This window comes from Haliaeetus albicilla, chromosome 4, assembly GCF_947461875.1.
Source record: "Haliaeetus albicilla chromosome 4, bHalAlb1.1, whole genome shotgun sequence".
NCBI classification, from domain to species: Eukaryota; Metazoa; Chordata; class Aves; order Accipitriformes; family Accipitridae; genus Haliaeetus; species Haliaeetus albicilla.
The window spans coordinates 26,450,006-26,469,941 of NC_091486.1; the positions used below are offsets into that span (position 1 = coordinate 26,450,006).

A 19,936-nucleotide genomic window follows, 5' to 3' on the forward strand; every position below is an offset into this window, starting at 1 on the left:
CAGAAATCATAGTATTATGAATTATTCACTTTTTCTCACAGATCAGGCTGAAAGCCATTAGTGAAGCTAAGCTTCACTAAAGTCAATGGTAGAGTTTGTTTTTTCTATCTTCTCCCAAATATCTTTGTTGATGACCTGTCCTTTCAGTTGAGACCTTTTGGGCTTAAGATGACTATCTAAGAAGTAAGTTGAAGTACTCTTGTTTGAAGGGGGAAAAGTACTTTTTTCTGCTGGCTCCTCTTCTAAGCAATTTGGGAAAACTTGTAAATTCCTGAAATTGTTGATAGTAGTAAAATGTTTCATCAATAATCTCACCAAATTACAAAAATCCTAGCAAAAATATGTTGTGTTAATTTCCAAAAGCAAAATGAATCCCTCCCTGCTCTCAGGAAACAAAACCCAAGAGGATCAGGATCTTTGTGCCCATTGTAAAAAGGTGTTTGTGATACTCATAGACACAAAAATCCTTGCTCTGAAACCACCAAAACTGTGCCTTTACATATTACACTGTGAAATAGTAACTGACTTAGAAGGGAATTGCGAATAAGAGCATTCTTTCTTCTTTTCCTGGTTTTTCTTTCCTGTATAGCTGCTCTTCACCTTTTCTCTCTATTAATACAATAGTAGCAGAAAAACCCCAGACTCTTAGGTTAAGGGCATGAGGTAAGAAAAATAGTTTGGTGATGCTTATTCCGCTACTGGAAATTGTAATACAGTCATAGTACCTGGGTTTTCTGAACGTTCAAGAGAACTCATTCTGGGTGGCCTTGTTTTAGATTCATCATTAGTAGATAAGCAACAAAGCAACAAAAGTGCTGAACCTAGTTGAATTCCTATTTCAAGGCTACAGAAAGATCCTTCTACAGTGCCAAAATCCCCTTTCTCTGGGACAACCCCTTATTCCTAACATAATCCTTAGCTACCAACTTCCCCCAGCGCTGGCATTTGGCCTGATTAAGTTTCCTCTGAAGCATATTTCTTACAAACACAGCAGAATATGTTGCACCTGCTCTTCCTTGGATAATATTACCCCCTGGATTTCAACAGAAAGTGAGACTAATTTGATCTGCCAAGGTCTGTGCAGCCTCAGTCTGTGGTGTATAACATACTGAGCCTATCTGCCTTACTAATCTTTGTCAGCCAGGCAGCCCCAGGAAGCATAGATGCATTATCTCTCACTCTCTGTGTCCAAATCAAATGTCAGAAATAAAACCTGCCAAAAGTGTGCATCTTTATGGTATTCTTTAGGATCTAGTGAAAGTTATCTTCCTCTTCCCTCAACATGCTATAAAGGAAAAGGTGACTTCAATGAGAATCACATGGAGCTGATCAAATTGCTTCCTGCGAACACATTTTGCTGAATAGCTTAGTCCCAATTCCCCCCCCCCCCCCCCATCCCTATTTTATTTTTTGTTAAAACACTTCTTGACAGCTTGTGAACATGTTTCAGGGAATGAATTTATATATTGCTCACAGTGAACAGCTCACTATCTAGTGCTATCCCTGCCCCCGACTAGTTGCAAAGTTAAAATAGAACAGTACTGCTCTGACTTTTGTACCAACAATCCAGGTATGGGTGAATGGTGGGTACAGCAAGCCATTTCCAAAATGCTCCTACAGCTAAACACTTCCTCATTAGATAATTTTAAAAGTTTTTCAGTTCTGACTGTACAGAGAGGACAGAAACATCTGCAGGAAAAAGTCATTGTTTTGGCTGCATCCAGTGACTCTTGCCTGAGCAAGGACTAAGCCATCCCATACAGTCCATTCTGGACAAGCAGGACTTCTAGAGGAGTGGTCCAAACCCCAAATTCCTTATACAATATTTCCTTATGCAAAATTGTAATTGAAGGAATGAGGGGAAGGGATAGAAGTGGTAACTAAGGAAAGGCTGCATCAGGACATAGCAGTGTAAGAATAATTCTTAAAGCATACCTTTTCCTCCTTCTCTGCAGAGAAATATTAAAAGGTTAATCTCCTGCTTTATAATTGTAACTAGAGTATATGCTTTTAGAAAAAAAATCACCACGTGTGCATATGCACTTCCAATTCAGGTGTCAAAGTCAACTCTTGAACTGGAGAAGTTAAAGCACAGAGGTAGCTGTGATTGTTGGAGATTTCTGTGTATTTTTTCTATGCTTTGTAGAGGCTTTACCATTCATGATACCTTCTGCATTTAATGTATGCTTACAAGCAGAATAGATGCTTTTGCAGCTACATCATCATGCTCTAAAGACAGATTTGATTACAACGCCAGACATTATCTTCTGTAGGAAGACTGGCATATGAGAGCTCTTGGAGTGATTAGATTTCTTTCTAAGTATGTCAAACAATGTGATAAAGAAGGGTCTCTGTCCTTCCGCATTCTGTTCAAAACATTTGAAGTACTTGCTAGGCTAAACATAAATGTTTCTACTCTTCCCAGATTCCCCCTAGAATCCTGGATGGAGTAACGCAAAATCACTTCTGTAGATACTATTATATGTTTAAAGCTCTCAATACCCAAGAAAATCTTGAATAGCACTAAAAATAGCACTAAAATGGAGCAGTTCAATGGAGCACCAAGGTAGAGGTGAGCAGGGCAATCTCAGGCACGCATAAGTTGTAAAAGCCGTGAGCTTCTTTATCATCCACAAAGACATCTCCCTTAAATTTAAATAGCTGCTGTCATTGTTACTGACTACCTGACTATGTATTTATCTGCCCAGAAGCAGAGTGCATGGCCTTTGGCCCTGCTATTCATAGTGTAACTGTCTCTGCCTAACAATGCTGTGAACAGAGCTGGGCTTCTGTTAGCATCTTTTGTTTGATGTGAATCGCTGAAGCTTTGATGTTGTTTGTGAGAAAAGTAATGATTAAAAAGAATAAGATCTCCACTCTCCCACTCTGCTCCCCACAGAGAAATCTAATCTGAGTTGGGAAAAATCTGTGACTGATCCTGTCTTAAGTATGTACAAACCACAGAGTCCAGGAGAGAAATCTGTTAGTGTTGAAACTCTTAGCATCCCTTTACTGGAGGGTCAGAGAGATAATTTGTCTTAATGATCAAAATTCTGTTTCCTGTTACACAAACATGCATGTCCAAATAGGTACAGAATACTTTCTCTGTGTGATGAACGCAGCTGTCAGTGTAGCCATAGTGCTTTATTTTCACTGGGATGTCTTAGATTTTCTGCTTTAGTTGCATGTGCTTCCCCTTTATAGAATATTCTAACAAAGGGGATGATTACTTCACACTGAAGCTACATTAGTAGATTTAAAATGCTCTACAGTTCCAAAGAATGCATTTTTCCTTATAAATTATTATTCTAATAAGCTTGTTTCTCATCTCTACTGATGAATGCTTTTCTTGCTGGCATTTTTGAATGAAGAGCAAATGTGAGGCAGTAAAGCGTAACTAAAGCCTCTAAAATCAGAGCTTCAGAGTAAATGGATGGTTGTTCTGCTACTCAAGGCAAAAACTCCACTGTCACATAAAAATACTCTGATCGGTGATCACTACAGTAACAAAAAAGTAAATTCAATAAAATTATAATGTCCCAAGTGTAATAAAAACCAATGAACAAAAATTGGGAAGGCTTTATCTTAACAAAGCTTTGATTCACAGTGTGAAGGAAACAGATTTGATTACTAAGGTATTTTGAAATTGGAGGTGGCATGATTCCCGCATTGAGCAGCAGATGTGGGAGAGAGTAAGGGAGCAGAGCCATGGCTTACCTTGTGCCAAGAGCAGAGTCAGGCTTACAGAGCAAATGCAAAACGGTTTTGGCTTTAGACACTTGGATATGGTAAATCTAGCTATGCATAATCCCTGATATATTTTTTTATATCCCTAGCTATCATTATATATCTATATTCAGCTTCAAGCTCCACGTTAGCTTATGATGTAGCACATTTTGTATATCTTTGACCTTCTTTCTTCTGGGTCCAACAGACATTCCAAGGGGCAGTCAAACAGGATTGCTAAAGGAAGTTGCACAGATTTTGACTTGTAAACCTTCTCACAAAAAGGGGCCAGACTCAGGAAACAGTTCTAGCCAGGTAAGCAGAGGGATGTGATACACATCCCCCAGTAAAGGAGACTTCATTATCCTTTACCTGGGAGAAGAACTGCACCTCAAAGTGGGTTGTCTTGAGCTACCTTAAGGAAATGCAGAGAGCAGAGCAGATGCATAAGGAGGAGGTAGAGCTAAATCTCCCCAGAAAACGGATCAAGTCCCAAAGAATGTTTCAGAACGGGGGGAAAAAAATAGGGCTAGGAAAGCCATAACTCTCTAAAATGCTCTGAAAAGTTTATATACTGTTTTAAGTATGAAATATTCCTTATGGGCACTCTGGTATGTAGCCTAGCTTGGACTGTGGAGAAGATATTGTTTGTTATAGTACTGTCAGTGGCACTGGGGTGGTGATGCCAGACCACTCCTGGAAGTTTGGGCTGTGAAGTTCCTTCTGTGTTGCATACTTCAGACATTCACAGCTGCTAAGAATAGCCTGCTCTTGGGAACTACTATGAGCAAAGAAAATTTCAGAGGGCTCTGCTGATCTCCTGTCTGACTTCAGTGGGAGTTGCCAGCATTCACTGGTTGCTGGGACCATCTTTACTGTATGGGTGTCAAATAACAGAGGGCACAGCATTAGGTCCTGCTGTAGCAACTATGTTGGTATGGACACAGCTGTTCCCTGCAGAGTTCCCTTCAGGGCTCTGGATGCTAGGATCTGCCCACACGTATTCAGGACTTCTAATCACTAGCATGCAAAAAACTACATGCAAAAGCCTTGATTTTGTTCTCTATGGTTTAATGTTGTAATTTTGGTATCAAAATGAGTGTCAAATGTTTATTTCAAACATACGGGTTTTATAAGCACTACGTTAGTGAGCTATATAAGTACTGCTAAGATTTTACTAATTTGTCAGCTGCCACTCCGCCTCTTTATGTTGCATTTGTAATGATGTAACCCATTCTCTCCCCACATGCAGTCCCTACAACATATTACAATGGCTAGAATTTTAAAGAATGTATTTGGAAAGAAAAAAAAAATAAAAAAAAAAAATCTAGGACTTGGCCATAGTTGTACTGTTCAGTCAGCCCTAAACGGAGGATATACAATGCCTGAATACACTGCTGATGTGATACGTGTACTGAGGTTTGATTAAGCTGGATATGAAAATTAAAACTTGGCTCTACATTGAAGAGAGAATCTCCCGCAGTGTGATACTATGACATCAAGTTTTCTGTTTACCCCTAAGGCTGGTGCTGCAATGACTTCCAGGTTTGATGGTGTCTCTTTTTTAAGTTGTTGAGCAGCAGGCTAATAACTGCACAGCATGATGCAAAGACAGCAGAAAGCAGGGAAATCAGATGTGAATATATTCCCCAGAGATCTCCTGCTAAGATGGAGCTAACTAACCAGAGCTTTAGTGCTCAGATGTAGTCCTCTCATGCAGAGGATGGGCTGATTATCAGCTCTTCCTGCTTTATTGTATATTTTTGGATTACAGATACTATTACAAATCATGAATTCTGGTATAATATGCACTTTAGAGTAATATGAACTATTATATTGAAAGGAACATTATTTTTAAAGTTTTTGTCCAAGGTCAGTTCCTCCCCGTCATGTTGTCCACAATAATCTTCGTATTTAAAAAAATACAGGTTTATGTTCTTCTTCTGTGCTTGCTTTGCCTAACTGCTTGAAAGCCACAGCTTTAGTTTATTTCATCATGATAAAGACTGACCTAAGAAAGGGACAGGATCTACTGGCAAAGCAGTAGCCCACCACGCTGTTTTCACAAGCACATGTTGTCCATGTCGCACAACAGGAATTGCCTTTGCTGCTGGGCAGTCACTTCATTATTGCCACAGTTGCAGCCTCAGATGCCACAAGTATAGAGGGCAGGGGAAGCACATCATCCTCCTTACCTCATATGCTATTGGTGACATATCTGCTCTACAAAATGAAAAGGAACTGCCAATCCATTTTTGTTTGTGTGTAGCAAGCTACGTTCAGGCACAAGTTCATCAATTTAATGTTAACATGGGAGCTGGTACCTGCTTCCCAGCTCTTGGCTTTGTATCACCACTGACCCATTGCTTCAGTTCATTGCTTGGAGATGTGAGGCAGTTTAGGGTGCAGTGGTAACAGGAAGAACTTGTTGCAGTTCCCCAAAAATGCCTAGTGAGAACATCCCCATGATATTTCAGATATCAATTGCCAAACTGTCAGTCTTTAGTGGCATAAGGCAGTCTGTGTGGTTTCAGTGAGTAGGAGGAAGACTGGCTGACACAGTTATTGATGGTTAAGTTACTAGTGTTATTTTCCATTTATCATCCTGCTGATGAAGCTCTGCTTTCTATACAGATAAGAGATGAAAATTTAGAACAGTGACGCTTATGTTACACAAGTCAAATTCTGAAGCTGGTTTAATCCAAAGAGAGAGAAGTATTATTCTGGTCATCTATAGCCTTAATAAAGTAGTACTTGAGAGCTTATACACCTTATACCAAGCACCAATGCAGTCTGTGTAGAAGCATGATTAAAAGAGTAAACTCCAAGTTAAATAGCACACAGGTTAAACCACAAATCATTTGTCATTGACCTTAAAGGCTTGGCCTAGAGGGAGCCAGAAGGGAGTGCAAAGGCTCAGCCTTGAGCTTTCCTTTGGGTCAACACATATTTGGACAGGTTTGACAGCAGCACCTAACGAGGCTGTCCCTCTGGCACCTCTCTGCAGAGCACTCCACACCTTGGCATGATGAGAATCAGTTTGTCTCAAACGTAATAAAATAAACAGTCGCCCTATCAGCTTTTATAACTTGGAGAGGAATTGTGTTTACAGATTTTACCACCTTCACCTGAAGATTTCTGCATAGAATTCAGACTTTTGGTAAAGTCAAAGAAAGGTAAGAGTTCAAATAGCCTTCAAGACTGCACTGAAGCTAACTCTTTCTCCCTAGAGAGGCAAGCACAATCTTCTCTGGACTCTACAGGAGCAGTAAGTAAAAATTACCTCATACAATGGCATGCAGATGCTATCAATCCACTCGAGCTGCAGCCTGGGTAGTTCATCTTTCCTGTTCCGATCAAAAATGGCCTGAATTGAGAAGGGAACAAAGCTGTCATGCTTTATTACACTGGATTATTTTACAGACACATCATCCAGCACTTTGGAGCTATGATCAAATTCTCACAACCAGAACACTTTGTAAACCATAATCAATCTTTGCAGCAGTCTTCCTACTGCTTTGTCTGGTATGAAAAATAAACTCTTTATTTTCAATCCTGTTTTGAAATTTGTAGGCTGAATGTATTTGAATTTTATAATTTTGTGATTTAAAATAAATAAATGCTCCACAGTTGGAGCTGAGCTGGTAAGAAACCTCCTGTAGAAATGTAAAGTAGATACCTTTGAGTAGAAATTTCTCTTTTCTCACATAGGGTTTTCCAGCTCAGCAAAATGAACAGTGATGGATCTGGGCTGGCTGGCTCCCTCCCTCCCAGTTACAGACCCTTTCTGCAGAACCAGCCGTGTCTGTGAATCCAAAGTATAGGGAATCGACAGATCCATTTGGGGAGCAGTTAACAATTTGTTCCTCTGGAAATAGCCTAATTCACTGCTCACTGCATAGCCCTGGAGAGGAAATTATAGAGGTCAAAGCTGATGTTTAAGAGGCTCAATTATTGGCTGAAAGAAGATGGAAGAAACAGAGTTCTGTAGAGTTTGAATGTGAGTTGAGTTTCTTCCATACTCTGCCTGAGATTACTTGGGTCCATCAGCTTTCTGTCTACAGGATTTTAATCCTCCTTCTAGTGGCCCATCCACACCATTTACCAAATGCCTTATTTTTTATTTTTTTTTTAAACTCTCTGAATATGCCAAGTTTTAAGTCTTTCAGTCTTTTTCTGTGGAAAGTCTGTTCTTGTTCTGGGCCCATCTCCTCAAGGCTGAAGTCTCCTTAGAAAAATTACTTTCCTTCTCTACCTTGTAAAAACTCCGGACTATACATATTACATTAAATGTCTGGTTGAATTCTTCTAGTTGTAGCCTGCACTTTCTGACATACGCAGGTATCACACACTGTATCTAAATAAGACTGGGAGATAAGAGTCAAGGACTCTGTGATCTTAAATGAGACTCTTGGGTTTGATTTTTGGAAAATTCTGTTTTTCCTATTCAAATAATTTTGAAAAATCCTGTCATTGTCAGATTGTTATAAGCACAATGCAAGAAAAAAAAAATCCTTGAGTTGTAAGATAATATCACATTATCTTGCTGACTAACAAGTCTCATATCTAACTAGCAGCAACACCTATCTAGGTGGCTCGCCATAGCACTATGTCATGAAATATATCAGCATTTGATCTTGTTTAAAAATTCCTCATTAACATGGTAAAACTCTACATGATTTTGACCCTTAGCCATCAACTGTTAGAACTGATGAACTTTGTGATTATTTACTGGCCTTATCTCCCAACATAAAACACTTCGTACATCAATTTACTGGATTTTTTGAAATTGTGAAGGGCCAGAGAGGAACATCTTCCTTCAAGCTGTATGGCTTCAAATCATCCTACATGTGGCCCACAAATTACTGTATTCCTTGGTGCAGACTGTAGAGTCCAAAGGAAGAGTGAGAGGGCTCCTATGATGGAGGAAATATTGAAGATATTCTTTCCCACCTGTCTGGGCTGTTTGATGAGGATTTTCAGAAGACATAAGTCCAGAAGAAAGCTCATTTCACTTTTGTCCTTCTCTGCACTTCTGCCAAATCTACAGTATGTCCAAAAATGTAGATGTAATAACACACCTTAAAATAATTCTTAAGGTTGCTGGACCTCAGCCATTTGCACTGGAATTCATTGCTCCTTGAAGACAGTAATGTTAATGCGTGTGTTGAAATAAAATTACTTCCTATTATGCTTCATTAGCATGAGAAACACACTTTGCAAATTTTATATACAAGGCAGGAAAGGCGTTTATATCCATATTATATGGAATGGTACTTGCAGTTATTCAGGCCTAGATTTGGTCTCAGAATTGCTAATACCAACACTGACTAATTACTCTCCTACTGGACTATAGCTACCATATTTTTCTGAGAAAAGATGCACAGAGAACTACTATAGGGAAGAAATCCATTAATGTCCCAGCTTCCAACAGTATACAAAGTGAAAAGCTATTTATTGTATCTGAGAATTATTTACTACAACCTTTTTAACTTTATTGACTTTGTTACATCACCTTGCTCATGTGCAAGTGAGAACAAGTCTGAGCTACTGGAATGGTCTTTTTATTTTTGGAAGAATAAACATATTTGTGAATGGCTTATAAGTTGAATTCTTTAGAATACTTTCTGTTACCCTTCTCCTGTTGCCTCTAGATAATGGCTTGCCAACATTTTGAGGTATTTAACCTGGATAAGGCTTTCTCTTCAAATTGTTCACTTACTTAAAATCATTATGAAACTTTTTTTCTTGGTTCTTGTTTGACACTTCTGCCTATATTCCACTCAATACCAATTTATCCTTTCAATCACAGTGTTATAGTTAGTTGTATACCCATAGAAATGCTTTTCAGCATTTGATACATCAAATAACACAGATAGACAGCTGTAGTATAAAGTAAATCTGGCAATTTTGATTTCCATAAATAGCTGGTGATTTTTTATTTGAATACTGTGTATTAAAAACAACACCTGTTGCCTAGAAAATTAACTGACAGAATAACCTTGGGAATAGGTACAGAAAATGTGGGAAAGGGCTCAATGCAAAAATGACTGAGTTGACTGGAAAGCTTTTATATATGGCTGTAAATGCATGTCTTTATTGGACAGAGATTTTATTTATTCCAAGATTTTTCTTTACATAAAAAAATACAGTTAGTTTTTCTGAATGCACCCAATGATATTTTCTTACCCTATTGAAGTTAGTAACTATTTCAGAAGTGATAAAAACTTACTGAAGGGGTGAGTTTGAGTTCAGATCTTTCTCTGTCTCCTTGTTCAAAGAACTCACTGGTTACCAGCTCAGCTGCCTAAAACATAAATCATGATAAAGATTAGAGTTCTTGCTACATAATTTTTAGGGTAATGAGTTTTTGCTCAGACCATGATTTTTGCCTGTGCTTAATTGTAAAGAAGTGAATAGCCCCACTTACATGACTGACGTCAGGCACATGTTTGTGTAGTTTTCAGGACTGGGCATACAGGGGGTATAAATAGCCATAACCACTGATAGGCATGCTAATCCCTTTTTGATAGGGAATTGACTGGGGAAACGACATTGCAATGTTGAGGTAGCACTCAATGCAGTTATATGCAACTTACTCAAGTATTGAGAACAGAATAGAAAATTATAGCTTCTTGTTGGCATCCACAATTACGTCTGTAAAAATGCTTTGTAAAATGTGCGAGAGCTCTCTGGCTACTTACAGGCTGTTGCCCTATATAAACAACTTCACTTATCAAAGAACCTTAGTTAACCAATAACCTCTGTTGTCTTAATTTAATATGAAATCATAAAGGGTTTTTTCCCCGCTAGGCTTTACTTTTTTCCCATGACTATCATCACTATAGGATCTGAATATCTAAATATAAACACAGATTGTGATTATCATATTGAATCAAAATCAAGAACTAGTGGGTTGGAAGTTGGAAAGTGTCTTTCTGAATTTTGTGCATAAAGATGTTCTATTCACAGCAGAGGCTTGTGCTTCTCAGAAGAACACAAAATTTAAAACCAAAATTAGTTATGGAAACAACAGGAATTTTAGGAAGTCAAACAGTGAGCAATCCTGATAGAGTAGCCTTTACATACTGTACTCTTCTCATGTGTGGGGCTTGGAAGGTAGGCATGTGTGATGTTTGAGATGCAAAAAAAGGAAACTAATCTACTGAAGATGCCATTCAGTTCCTAAAGCTCTTTTCGTGCCTGCTTACTGTTTTCAAGCTAGGAAATGATTTCATAATGCCAAAGCACAAGAGGGTGAACTAAGCAGAAAACCTGCACTTCATAAAATCTCAAAATTTCTTGCTCTAGCAACTGCATGGTAGCTAACATTCACAAGTCCTAAGCTTGTTACAACTGAAATAAGGACTACCAAAATACATTGGAAGTAGGTGAAGTGATGTTATAAAGTACTCTTAAATCTTGAGCCAGGCTATCACACAGTTTGGAACTTTATAATGTATGTAATCCCAGTGCACTAATAAAATTCTGGATCAATACTCCAGATAGAGGAATAATTAACAACTTAACAGCAATTAAGGGTTTGCCAAGTGTATTGTATAAAAATAATCAAGACATAGTCTCACCTCTGTCTCTCACTGCTATTCTGATCCTTGTTCTCTTTGTGTCCCTTTCCCTCTTCTTTTGTCTGTTTCTATCTTCTCTTCCTGAATTTTGACTTCTTACATGTAGCCTGTATTCCCTTTGATTCATATATTTTAATCTCTTTCTCCCTCACTTTTCCATGTTTTTGTCCTTTTGGCACAGTTCAGATTCCTATTTTCCCTCTGTGGACTTACTAGCTTATCTGCTCAACCAGGTAATGTTTTGTTTCAATCAATCCCAGACTGGATTTTTCAATATAAAGTAAACCTGTACACTAGGCTGCAGGGGAATTTTCACCTGCAGACCTCCAAAGTGATAAGGATAAAAACCCAGTTTGCCAGAGACTTCAGCACTAATTCAGCACCACAGCACAAAGATTGATAACATGGAAAGCGGACCCTACCTGACATTTTGGCTGTCAAAGAAAATGGAGAAGTTAACTGGGTTAAAGAGGAAAAATGAGGAAGGATTGCACACACTGCAGCTGTGGCTAGGTGGCACTGAAAAACCTTGTGACTCATTTTCCCACTGCAGGATATGAGCAACTTCCCTGATTTCCACATGAAGTGACCATGTTCTGGCCGAGTAACAGCCTTAGAAAGACTATTGTCATAGTCTGCTTACAAAAGCAAAACCGACTCATCTGTCTGCAACTGCAAACTGAGCTGAAGCCCTCACCACATAAATGCTTTTTTACTGAGTTAATGTGCATGTAACTTTTATAGGTCTCTTTCAGCTTCTGTCACTTCCTTGTCCTTCTCCAAGAAATCTGGCTGCTCCTGCCTCACTAGTTCTCTGGTCTAGCTTCTCTTTCTCACCCCATCTTTTTAACTACCACTTTGCTGTTAAGCCAGCCAAACTCCCTCCAGGTGCTTAGCTACACTCAGCTGCGCTGGTGTATTCCCTGTTTGCTTCTTGATGCTGTATATTCCTCCAAAACCCTATGCAGCCTGCATTCTACTAGCTTGTTCTGGACCTCAGTAAAGGACAGAGAGTTATTAGCATGGATACAGGAAATATTAAGGGTGGATGCTGAGTAAGGAAAGATGCCTAGAAGAGGCAAAATCATGTGGTAAAGGACAAGACTTTTGGGACGGGTTGCTTTCTCACGTTGTAATTGTTTGCCAATGCTGGACCCAAGTTTTATGTATATTTCTAAAGAGCCTACTCAGCAGCAGAAGCCTGAATTTTTATGTGTTTCTAAGTACAGGATGCTAAAAAGGGCTCTATACTACACTTGTAGTTTTCTACATCAATGTTGAGAAAATGAACACATTTCTCTTATCACATATACCGAAGATTTTATGTTAATCAAAATTTGCAGATATTCTGCTGGTATTTTTGATTTAGCGAAGATTCTGCCACTGCCAAGAAAAACTGTGGGGCAAAACTAGTAAGCACAGCTACATGTGGCTAACACTTTTTTTAATCCATCCATTTTTTTGATATGGATTTAAAAGGTTAATAAGAGGAGAGGTTGTAAAGCCAGATCTCTTCAGGTACCTACATGCTGCTCACCAGCATGTGTACATAGAAAGATTATGCAATAAACCATTTCTTGCAGAAACCCCCTGCTATTTCTTTATAGCATTAATACTGCTGTAAATTGATTCCAGTTTTGGTCCCTTGTAAGCCAGGGCCCTGGGAATATTGTCCCGCCAGTCCCGCCTCCTCCCAGCCCTGCTATTAATCATGACTTGCCTGTCTTGAAATCTCCCACGGTTTGGTCACAGCTCCAAGGTCACAGGCTGTCATTAGCATTGATCTGAAAAACAGAAATGAACAATACAAGCTGAATCAACCTTTGTTGGATTTCTAAACAACTCTGCTCTGGATGCATAAATAAATAATACATACATAAAATGTCAGCCCTGGCACCTTCTTTTCCTCCAGAAAAGAATGACATGTTTGAAATCTCAGCCATCAGCATGGCTTTTACATCACAATTGTGCCTAGGAAGCCTAATGTGTTGCAGGTCATCAGATGATGAATTTTGGTATTGTGCACTGCACACTAGAAAAGAAATGATATTGCAAGGGAGTAACTGCTAATTTTGCAATACTTCTAACACTACTTACATTAATACCTATAGTATACTAGATAGCATGTGCTTCACATGATATAAGTGAGGGTATTATTACATAATACACCTGCAAACTGGATTAATTTATATGCCTATTTGTAAGTCACTGCTGTAGGAAGAGAACCTGTAATCACAGGAGGTATCCCAGACACTGTTTAAGCAGTTTCTACTGCTCATCTGCAATAAAAATTTAAGATTTACTACGAGCTATACTGTTCCACTGTAGTTTAATACCTAGCTACAACCATGTTTTATATGCATTAGGAGAAAGAAACCATTCAGCTGTAGAAAGCGTTTATGTACAGTACCACGATGCAGATAAAAGTCCAAGAAAGTTTAAATGAAGAACAAGGGCACTGAAAATGAAGCATCAAATATATTGCCTGAATCTAAAATTAGGAATGGGTGAAATGATATGGAAAATAGAAAATGGCCAATATTTTGGTCAAAAGACCAAAAGAAACAGAATTTTAATGAAATTTCAGATAAAATGAGACATAAGCAGGCATGCATATGTGAATGCACACATTTTATTGTCTCAAATGCGTGGTATGCTGAAACCATCCACAATGTCTGAGGTATTCAATAGGATGCATGCTCAGATCATTCTTGAGGGCTAGAAGAGCACTGTGTATCTGCAGATTCCCAGGTACAAACTTAGAAGACCAGAGAGAAGCACAGCCAGTGAAAGAAAACAGCAGAGGAGGGAACAGGGAAATGGACAAGAAAGATCTTTGTCTCCTGAGGCAGAATATTGATGCTTTCTGGAGAAAGAATGGAAGGGCTGAGTGGTAACTGGTGAGGCTGGGAGAAAGGGAAGAAAACATGACAGAGTGTGAAGGCAGAAATAGGAATGGAGAAGATGAGGTCACACTGATTACATCCCTGCTGTTTGGTAACGTTTAGAAATCGTACCATACGTTTCATATCATGGATCACATTTTTAAAACAAGCTACCTTCTCTAAGTCTAAGACTCTAAGTCTTCACTCCATCATATATGAAATTCCTTAAACAAACATGGCTACACTTTGAAATAACCAGAAAGCAAGAAATAGTAGTGCTCACCGAAATACTTCTCGGTGGTTTTTTATATTCCAATCATAACCACCTTTACTGACAAGTTCAAAAAACTTGGTCCTTCTCCTGCAACAAAACAGATTATCAGAGAAGGAAACAAGGCGCTTCCAGGGCAGCACTGCAGCAGAAACACGGTTCTCTGGATGATATGAAATCATTGCACCTCATGTATTATTGTTAAAGTCGTTACACTGACAGTCCATTTAAGCGAAACATACTAATTTCCGAACACGTTCTATAAATGTCTGTTATCAATGTCAGAGTTGCCTAGTAAAAGCAATATTGTATTTATGGTCTCCGCAGATAAGGAAATAAATGGTACCAAAATGTTCAGTCTTCCATGGAAGCATGAAATGTTCAACTACAGCAGTGGACAGACAGACAATAGAAACACTGCTGAAATACATACACACTTCTTTACTTGTCCTTGCAAAATGGTTTTTACTTCTGTATCCTGAACGGTTTTTCAGAAACTTGCATTTCCTGCTATTTCCAGCACACAGAACAGAACAGTGAGACACAGGAGTTGCAGATGTCTCAAGGTAGTAGTTCTTATTGACTAGAAACTAGGTCTCCCTGCTTGGTCCCATGCTTTGTCTTCTGGAATATCTTGCCTATGTCCTCAAAGATGGACAAAACATGAGCCTGAACATGTTGATGTTTGTTTGGTGCCTTTAAGTACAAAAAATTCTGACTCATCATAGTCTGTGTTTTTTTATGGGACTGAGACTCCAAGCAGCTCTTATTGCACACAGTGTGACTACAATATGAAATAGATCTTGCCCCAGATATAGCAGAAGTTGAGGTACAAAAATACGGAGCAACTTGCCCAGACATATTCGTGAAATAAGATATAAAAGAATTTCACATTACAAAATTTGCTGGGACAATGCAAAGTCACACAGGCAGAAAACAAAATTCAGTTCTCTCACACAAAGTTATAGCATCGTGGCCCAGTGGAAATAAATATTGCAACGATGAAAATTTTAATGGCCAACAGTAGTTGGCACAAAAATCTTAAACCAGCCTAATCCTGAGCAGATCATCAAAAACTATATACTCTATTAAGAGAGTGAGCAGTAGTTTTTTTGCATCCCATATTTCAGTGCCCAGTCTAACAATGTAAAATTTGGTAATGATTTCATTTTGAAGTATTGGATATTCTAGGCAATTCCTATGATACTGGACAAAAACCAGGGAAGAATGTTTAAAGCTGAAAGCTCAGGAAGATGACATCCCAGAAATCTCAAACACTCAAATTTAGAATATAGAGATCCATAAACAGTAACTGAAAATATGAACCTCAAGGCCTTTTGTTAAGCTGAAAACTTTAAAATAAGAATTTTCTTTGAAATACATCTAAATGGATGCAGAAGTAGTAGTCCAACTCCACAGAGAATTTCTATTGTTGGAAGGAGTCAACCTGAGGAAAGCAGCCATGTATAAAGAAACAATTTAGTGTTTCCTACTGGTTGCTTATGCATGGTATCCAAAACGAAGAGGTTTGCCATTATTAAGCAAACATAATATGCCAGGATTTCAGAAATAAACAGAATGATAACAATTTTGCAAAGTCTTTGAGTAACATTGACTCTGGTTTTACTTTGCCTGGAAGGGAAAGTTGTCTTGCTATATATAGCAAATCCAGTTGCTTTACAGCCCAGTGGCTCAAGACACCATTTGAATGAATTTCCATAAACTTCATTTTGGTTCCATGCTTTTGCTTGTTGTATGATCTACAAGCATCATTATCTAGAATTATCTACTAAAATCAAGTATATTTTCCATCTGATCTTTCACTGAAAGTCATCTTTTTGTTTGTTTGTAGAAAAGTAGTGCCTTGAGAAAGTCATAAAGCCTTACTCTGCCTGGAGTTTTGTTGCTGTTTTGCTAGCTGCACTTTGTGACCTTTAGGTTTAGGCATTCTAAGAATACTGATATGAGAATTTCCTTCTCTACAAAAATACTGAAGATGTAGTAAACTGAAAAAGTAGTTAAGTACTTGCCCAGACACATCTGTTCACATAGGATGGCTTTAAGAAGTGTAAATCATCAACGTTTCCAGGGAGTGATTTTCAGGCACTTTTGGAAGTAAAGTAGCATAACAACTACCTGATTAATGAATCATAATAACACAAGAGGAAAAGATAACTTATATGCAGACTTTTGAGTAAAGAGGCCTCATTTGCTAAAAGTTTTCTGATTCATGTAGCACATAAAAATCAATTATGCAAGCAAGGAAAAATAATCTTGAAATTCAGCTGACGTCCCTTTTTGGATATTATTTCTCTGTATTAAAACTAGAAAGACAACTTGACCATGTAGTTTTTCAACCTAAGGCACACAGGGAAAAGAGCTCCATCACATCTGGGTCTGGACTGAGTTCCCTCCCAAGGCACTGCCGTGGGCCCTCTCTGGCTCTTCCAGGGGCTGCAGGATCTTGGCCAGGGCAGCTGCCCACTCAGCCCCTGCTACTTATCTTTTCCTTGACAGCACAAAACATTTTTGCAGCACTTGTTGTTTGTGGTGAGACAGGAGAACGCGTACTGACACATCCCTGTGGTCCCTGTATCTCACTTAAAGCTGTCAGCAAATTCCCCGTCATACCAGCCCCCTCCCCCCCCGTCCCCGATAACAAGCAATCTTAACAGACAGCTTCAAAAAGAGTATGCTTAAAAGGGCTTATTTGTTCTGCTCAGAATTTTCATGTCAGCAAGCAGAAATTTCTTCATGGACTAATATTTAGAAGTTATTTATAATAAAACTATTTGCTAAAACCCTTTCTTAATGCAACTTCTCTGAGAATAGACTTGTGGGAAACAAAGAATATCAGTGTGTCCACTGCCAGTACTGTTTAGAAACAGTCCTTGGCACAGCAACCAACTACTGAGGAAAAAAGACAAAGAAAACATTGCAGCATCCCGGCTAGTATTCTTGCAATTAACAGTTAAAGATACGATGCTGATATAGATAGCTGAACAATTTCAGCTTTGCCTGAAGTTTTCTGGAAACTTGGTTTGGTATCAACCATCACTACAAAGGAGGGGCAGAATCTAGGTATAGCACCCTAAGAAAAACATTACTAACTGCTACCCAGCACTGTATGGCATAGATGCTAATGGACATCAAACAAAAATTCCTAAAGGATGAATTATTGTCAAGACTGGGAAGGTAGTATGCTGAAACTGCACATCCGACAGCACTCCTCCCTGTAAGTCAGCCACAGGCATGTGCCAGACAGGGGGATTTCAAAAGTGGATTGTGATGGTGGCACCATGACTCCTCCGACTACATGCATGCTCCCACACATTCTCACTGGGAAGAGCTTGGTAATAATTAACAGTATTTGAAAGACATAAAATAGCACCAACTTGAAGTCTACTTAGAGATTTGATTTGCAAACAAGGAAAAGGAAGAAAACTGGATGACAGAGATCCTATTATACTTCTCTTGAGTTAAGCTTTTTAAGACTTATTCTCATGTGATGCAATTTGGCATACTTTGTCTTCAAAGCAGCAATACATATGCTTTCATTACGTCTGGAACTGGGTCTGTAACTAAATATAATATTTCTTAGCATACATGTTTAGAAACTCTGGAATGGTGGAAGAGAATTCTAAAATGTCATTGATTTTCTACATGCCTGAAGAAATGATCACAGAAGGGACAGAAGAATTATGGGACTGAGCTGTAACTGATTCCTTGGATTACTTTGAAGTATAAGCCTAGGATTTCACTTGCTTTTTGTTGATACAGACATGTTATACATTAAAGCAAAACTTACTTGGACACTTGAGATATTTCTATTAGCCTAAGATATACTAAGTATTAGACTAAATCTCTTCAACCACAGCTAAACACTAATTTCTCATATTATATATCCTTATTGGTATTTAATAGGTCATTAGAGTAAGTTCTTCGAATTTTCATTTGTCAAATACAAGAAATGCCAATACTTACTCAAAATATAGAGTGAGGTCTGTTGCCAATATCGATTGCTTTAGAAGCTGCATAAGGTCACTGTAGTCCTTAGAGGACAAGTTAGCAAAGATGTTGTGACCCTATAATGAAAGAGATAAAAGAGGTAAAGGGCTAGCAATCAATATAGGTTTTTAAAAGGTTTTCTAACTCTTTAGTCCACAGTTTCCTTGTAACAGAGGTCTTTTCTGATTCATGGCAAAACTACAACAAAATAATAATGTTAATACTGCTGAGATTACATTGAGGTGGAAGAGTTGACGATTGTAATCAAGCACTTGGTATGTTTTTCTAAACCTTGCTGAAATTATAGCCTCTTGAGGAAAGATTTACTCTTTGCTCTGACCCTGCACAGACTCAGTTTATGGGGAAAAACTATGGATATATCTCAATCTTTCCTCTTATTAAATGTTTTGGGGAGCTGTGCATTGCAGCTTTTGAGTTGTGCTCCTAATAGATTTATCTGTGCTGCTGCTTGCAGGCACACAAACTGCTGTTAGAGCAGTCAAAGACACTAAATCAGTTTTTCATTCAAAACAGCCCATTTGCTCACTCTGCCCATTACTGCGTTGTCTTACAGTGTATACAAGCATTGCCTATGCAGTCTAAAGAATGGCAACTTTAGGCAGTTTAGACGCCATTTTTAGGCCCAGTAGGCTATTTCTTAAGGGATCATGGATTAAGAATTTGAAAGGTGCTCTATGACCAGAATGAAAGGAAACAAATTATTTAATATTGCTATTTTAGAGCAGGGAGGTCCTTTTGTAACTGAATTTCTGAAAACTAAGAGATACAGATTTCTGAAAACTAAGAGAAAACAAGAGATATACTAACTATAGATATCCTATAATTTCTTTATAAAATCCTAGAGAAAATAAGCTGAAAGAAACAAAATTAATGGAAAATTCTAATTGTAAGCTTAAGAAGTGGTCTTTGTGACATTAGTCAATATAACTAAATAAAAGTAGTACACTTTTTTTTTTTTTTTCAAATTACCTAAAGAAATAATGAGGTTCTTGCTAAACAGAGTCTTTTTTTGGTGGTATTTAGCACTGTATTGCACACATTCAGTATGCACTGCCATCTACTGCTTAGGAAGATTAAAATGCCCTTAAACCCAAGAATTTTCCAGGAACAGGATTGCTATAACCATGATGGTCTGAGGACATAGATGAAATAAGGTCTGGAGGTAGAAATGGTATTTTTTAATAAATCAGCTAATTGTTGGACTAAAAAAATAATTTGCCATGCATAAAAGATGGTCTTCTCTGTGCCAATGAAATGATTATTTCTTTTCAACTAAATATTGAGAAGGATTTGAGAATCTAAAGCTTATTTATGAAAAAACAATTTTAAAACCAAAATACTCAGGAGAAAATAAAGCAAAATGTATCAGGAAAATAGCAGCTCTTACAACAGGGGCAATTTACCAAGTTGTCTGTTGTTCTATGATATCTGTTGCCTTT

General features: G+C 38.2%; 1 protein-coding gene across 5 annotated transcripts in view; it reads right to left on the reverse strand.

Annotated features, from left to right (window-relative positions):
• PDE11A (phosphodiesterase 11A) overlaps positions 1-19,936 on the reverse strand; it is a 151,850-nt gene that overhangs the window by 10,080 nt on the left and 121,834 nt on the right. For 3 of the 5 annotated variants that reach the window (XM_069781540.1, XM_069781537.1, XM_069781536.1), the window contains exons 15-19: positions 18,453-18,553; positions 14,481-14,558; positions 13,029-13,096; positions 9,959-10,029; positions 7,010-7,093 (exon numbers count right to left, since the gene is read on the reverse strand). In XM_069781540.1, coding sequence (XP_069637641.1) covers positions 7,010-7,093; positions 9,959-10,029; positions 13,029-13,096; positions 14,481-14,558; positions 18,453-18,553 — 402 coding nt within the window. Of the gene's footprint in view, positions 1-7,009; positions 7,116-9,958; positions 10,030-13,028; positions 13,097-14,480; positions 14,559-18,452; positions 18,554-19,936 lie in introns of those variants that run through there. The other 2 variants (XM_069781539.1, XM_069781538.1) reach the window with 2 other exon arrangements.